The following is a 5,143-nucleotide window of genomic DNA, read 5'->3' on the forward strand; positions in this document are numbered from 1 at the left end:
ACTCAACCCCAAATATTTGGCGTGGAGAGCAGCCAATCAATGACTTCTCTGTCTCCTGCTCTCCTCTCTCACTGAGGAAGCCATTGCTGTCATCGTTGTCTCTCTACTACACGTGATGTTTGGCTTGCATTGGAAACTACGTTTAGCCATCATTCGAAAGCTCGTGAACTGAGACTCAAGAATGACTTGCAGCAGATGAAACGTGGCACCAAGCTTGTTGTTGAGTATGCCCGTGCCTTCAAAACAATTTGTAACCAACTTCATGCCATTGGCAGACCCGTCGAGGACATTGATAAAGTGCAATGGTTCATTCATGGACTCAACACCGATTTTTTAGCTTTTTCTACTGCTCAGATGGATCTACCCCTATCCCCTGTTTTGCAGATTTAGTCTCTAAAGTTGAAAGTTTTGAGTTGTTTCACAGCTCCCTTGAGTCCTCTGACTCCACTCCTACAACATTCATAGCCACTAATCATGGTCACACCCATGGAAGTCACCCTGCTTCCTCTAGCAACCAGCAAGGTCGTTCTTATTTCCACAAAAACAGCTCTCCCAATCGAGGATGAACCCACTCAGGTCAGGGTCGTCGACCACTTCACTGCCAAATATGCCGCAAAGAGAGTCATGTTAGTGAAAGAGTGAGTGATTGAATGGTTGATAAAAAGATTGTATTATAAAGAGTAAGAAAATTCTGTATATATAGAATACAAAAACATATTTAGAAAATCTACCTAAAAATCTGTTAAAAATATGTAACAAACCATTAAACAAATTTAAAACTAAATAAACTCCTAACTATAAGGAGATTTAATCAGATACTAACTGCCAACGATCTAAACACGTGATCTTTAACATTCCTTGTTTAGATACTGTGAACTGTAAGCTTTTTTCTGAACACCCATCTTATTCCAATTATCTTTCTGTGTAGAGGTCGATCAACCAACTCCCAAGTTTTGTTTTTCTCGATCACCAAAAGCTCCTCCTCTGACAGGTGCATCATCAACCAAAGCATCTTGTCCTTCATCTTCAGACTCTTCTTGTCGTTTATCTTCAGACTCTTCTAACATGCTACCAATGATTAAATTGTTTGGTGCATTAGAAATCTAATTCATCTTCGTTAGTTCTTCCCAATTCCATTGCTCATTTCCAGCAAAATGAACATCTCGGCTCACAATAACACGACTAATGTGTGGTTGAAAAACTCTGTAAGCTTTTGATATAATGTTATACCCAACAAAGATGTCAGCTTCTGCCTTTTTGTCAAGCTTATCACACTTGACCTGTGGAATGTAAGTGAAGCAAAGACACCTAAATACTCTAAGGAATTTTAAAGAAGGTTTGTAACCATACCAAACTTCAAATGGTGTCAGCTCCTTCACAGCTTTTGTTGAAATTCGATTTTGCAAGCACACAACAGTGTTTACTGCTTTTCCCCAAAAATGTTTTGGAAGGACCTTCTCATGAAGCATGCATCTCGTCATCTCCATTATAAATCTATTCCTCTTTTCACTCACGTCATTCTGTTGAGGAATGTATGGTGCTGTCAATTGATGTTCAATTTCAGCCTCTTCACAAAACCTATTAAAAGTTTTTGAAGTGTACTCCTTGCCATTATTTGATCTCATAGTCTGAATCAAGCATGCACTTTCATTCTCAACTCTGGTTTTGAATTTCTAAAATACACCCGCAACTTCTGACTTTTGCTTCAGCAAGAAGATCCAACATATTCTTGTTAGATCATCAATAAAAACAATGTAATAAAGATTACCATTTAATGATAGTGTTCGCTGAGGACCACAAAGATTAGTATGAACTAGCTGCAGTTTTTTCGAGGCTCTCCATGCCTGTATAGGAAAGGGTTGCCTATGTTGCTTCCCTTTTACAAGCACGACAAGGAGTAATGTCATCATCAATATCAGCGAGTTCTTCTACCAGCTTCTTTGACTGCATCGGAAGCAAACCTCGATTATGAAAGTGCCTAAGTCTTTTGTGCCAAATCTCAGTGGCACTAACTCTGGATATAAAGGCCATCGAATTTGGAGCAAAGCTTTTTTCTTTCATTTTGACATTGAACAAGTATTTGCCACTAGCATCTCTGATCACGCACTGCTTATTCTCAAACAACACTTTATAGCCTTTATCAAGTAACTGACCAACACTTAAGAGATTTTGTTCAATTTTTGGTACAAATAAAACATTTGGAATAAATTTTGTACCTTCATAGCTTGTTATATCTACTGTGTCTTTTCCGTTGACTTCTAAGTATTCACTATTACCAATCCTTACTCTCTTGACTTCAGTGTCTCTTAATTCCTCAAAAAACTCCTTGTCATATGTCATATGATTTGTGCACTCATTATCAATCAACCAGCTCTTGCTTGATTCTTTGTCTAAGAAACAAAGACCACAAACAATTGATCTTCTTCTTCTTGATCAACTACCTGTGCATTTACTTCTTTCACCTGTCCTTTGACTTTGCAGATCACAGCTTCATGTCCAAGTTGATTGCATTTGGAGCATTTGGCGTCAGGTCTTCTCCAACACTTGTATGGTGGATGACCTTTCTTCTCACAATGGCGGCAAGGTGGATAGGATTTTTTGAAACCTCCTCCTTTTGTCATCTGATAATTGGCAGATGAATCTCCATTCGTCGATTGGTTTTTGAAAATTTTCTTGTTTTTATACTTGTTGTCTTGATGCTTAACAGGTAAGACACCTTCAATCACCCCTTCTTGCCTCATAAACCTCCTTTGCTCTTGTGCTTGTAAAGCATTCAAGAGCTCTGTAAGAGAAATCTTTGACAAGTCTTTGGTGTTCTCCAGACTAGTGATGCTGACTTCAAACTTCTCTGGAACAGTGACCAACAACTTTTCAATGATCCTGAAATCATTTAACACAAAACCAAGCAATCTCACCTTGTTAGCAATGCTAAGAAGTCTGTCAGAGTACTCTGCCACCGACTCAGACTCCTTCATCTTCTGCAACTCGAAATCCATAATCAAATTCAGGACTTTCATTCCACGAATCCTCTCGTCTCCTTCATATTCAGTTTTGAGATAATCCCAGGTTTTCTTTGTTGTTTTAAGGGACATTATCCGCATGAAGAGCATTTGAGATACAGCTACAAATAGGCAAGCTTTTGCCTTTGATTTTCTTGTCTTCTAGTCCTTTTGTACTTTGATTTGTGGTACAGTAGGATTTGCTGGAAGTGAAGATACCTCATAATCCTCTTCTATTGCTTCCGAAATATCCAAAGCCTCCAGATAAGTCTCCAAACAAACTGCCCACATTTGATAATTGTCTCCATCGAAGACTGGTGGTGCAACAGCTGAAAAACTGGATTCTCCTTCCATTTGGATCTCACAGATCCCCTATGAATACGGCTCTAATACCAATTGTTAGTGAAATAGTGAGTGATTGAATGGTTGATAAGAAGATTGTATTATAAACAACAAGAAGGTTGTATATATATATATATATATATATATATATATATATATATAATACAAAAAGATATTTAGAAAATCTACCTAAAAATCGGCTGAAAATTTGTAACAAACTAGTAAACAAATCAAAAACTAAATCAAATCACAACTAAATCAACTCCTAACTATAAGGAGATTTAATCAAATACTAACTGACAGCCATCTAAACAAACACGTGATCTTTAACAGGCCATTATGCTGACCGCTGTAACCAACGGTATGTTCGACCTGATTCTACTCATGCTCACTTTGCTGAAGCCTTCAACACGTCCTGTTTTATTGCTGGACTCGATGCTCCTGATTGGTTTCTAGATTCTAGGGCTTCGGCCCATATGACCGCCGACCCATCTATTTTGGATCAGTCTAAAAATTATACGGGTAAGGACTCTGTGATCGTAGGAAACGATGCATCCCTACCCATTACCCACACTGGTACTCTCTCCTGTTCCAAATATTCACTTATTAAATGTCTTGGTTGTCCCTCATCTCACTAAAAATCTTCTTTCAATCAGTAAATTAACGTCTGATTTTTCCTTTCTCTGTTACATTTACTAATAATCTTCTTACTATCTAGAATCGTCAAACAGGAAGGGTGGTGGCAACTGGTAAAAGAGCTGGAGGGCTATATGTGCTAGAGCGTGGCAACTCTACTTTTATTTCAGTCCTTAGAAACAAATGTTTACGTGCTTCATATGATTTATGGCATGCTCGCTTGGGTCATGTGAATCATTCTATTATTTCTTTTTTAAATAGAAAAGGTCATTTTTCTCTTACATTTTTATTGCCTTCTCCATCACTATGTAATATTTGTCAGCTTGCGAAAAGTCATCGATTGCCTTATTCCCGCAATAAACGTAGGTCGTCTCATGTGTTAGATCTTATTCACTGTGATTTTTGGGGTCCTTTCCCCGTCAAATCAAATTCAGGTTTTCGTTACTATGTTATTTTTATTGATGATTATTCTCGATTCACTTGGCTTTACCCTCTAAAATTTAAATATGATTTATTTGATATTTTTCTTCGATTTCAAAATTTTGTGGAAAATCAATATTCTTCTCGTATCAAAGTATTTCAAAGCGATTGAGGTATCGAATTTACCATCACTTGTTTGAAAACTCATTTACGTACTTCTGGCATCCACCATTAACTCTCTTGTCCATATACACCTGCTCAAAATGGTCGTGCTGAGAGAAAACACCGTCATGTGACTGAAACTGGCTTGGCCCTTCTCTTTCACTCCCATCTTAATCCTCATTTTTAGGTTGACACCTTTAGCACTGTAGCTTATATGATCAACCGGTTGCCTACTTCACTTCTTGGAGGTAAGTCACCCTTTGAACTCCTTTATGGCTACTCTCCGCCTATGACAATTTTCATTCCTTTGGCGTGTTTATCCTTACTTGCGTGATTATATGCCTAACAAGCTTTTTCCCCGCAGCATTCCTTGTATTTTTTTGGGTTATAGTTCTGCTCATAAAGGGTTCTGCTGTCTTGATCCCGCCACCATTAAGCTATATATCACCCACCATGCTCAATTTGATAAAACTCACTTTCCTGCTATCCCTAGATCCGAAGCCAACCTCTTTCCTCTCTTCATATTTCAAATTTCTTGGAACCACATCTTTATCATATTGATTCATCCCCCCCCTACCACTTCA

The 5,143-nt window shown here is 38.1% G+C and overlaps 1 protein-coding gene across 1 annotated transcript; it reads right to left on the reverse strand.

The window, feature by feature from the left end:
* Positions 1–1,863: 1,863 nt before the first annotated feature.
* Positions 1,864–3,290, reverse strand: LOC147786746 (uncharacterized). The gene is made up of 4 exons (XM_087119697.1): positions 3,219–3,290; positions 2,442–2,978; positions 2,217–2,325; positions 1,864–2,135 (listed from the first exon to the last, which is right to left on the reverse strand). The coding sequence occupies exons 1-4, from the start codon at positions 3,288–3,290 to the stop codon at positions 1,864–1,866; spliced, it is 990 nt and encodes a 329-aa protein (XP_086975823.1).
* Positions 3,291–5,143: the final 1,853 nt, after the last annotated feature.

The sequence above is a fragment of the Cucurbita pepo genome, chromosome 18 (genome assembly GCF_057944985.1).
Source record: "Cucurbita pepo subsp. pepo isolate OVF chromosome 18, ASM5794498v1, whole genome shotgun sequence".
NCBI classification, from domain to species: Eukaryota; Viridiplantae; Streptophyta; class Magnoliopsida; order Cucurbitales; family Cucurbitaceae; genus Cucurbita; species Cucurbita pepo.

What these genes read in the sequence shown, in the direction of transcription:
- LOC147786746 (XM_087119697.1), bottom strand. Translation starts at nt 3,290, where the DNA reads ATGTGGGCAGTTTGTTTGGAGACTTATCTGGAGGCTTTGGATATTTCG. An exon ending in CAATAGAAGAGGATTATGAG is followed by an intron (nt 2,979 to 3,218) that starts GTATCTTCACTT and finishes TTCGAGTTGCAG; the next exon opens with AAGATGAAGGAGTCTGAGTC. An exon ending in TGAAAGAAGTAAATGCACAG is followed by an intron (nt 2,326 to 2,441) that starts GTAGTTGATCAA and finishes ACATATGACAAG; the next exon opens with GAGTTTTTTGAGGAATTAAG.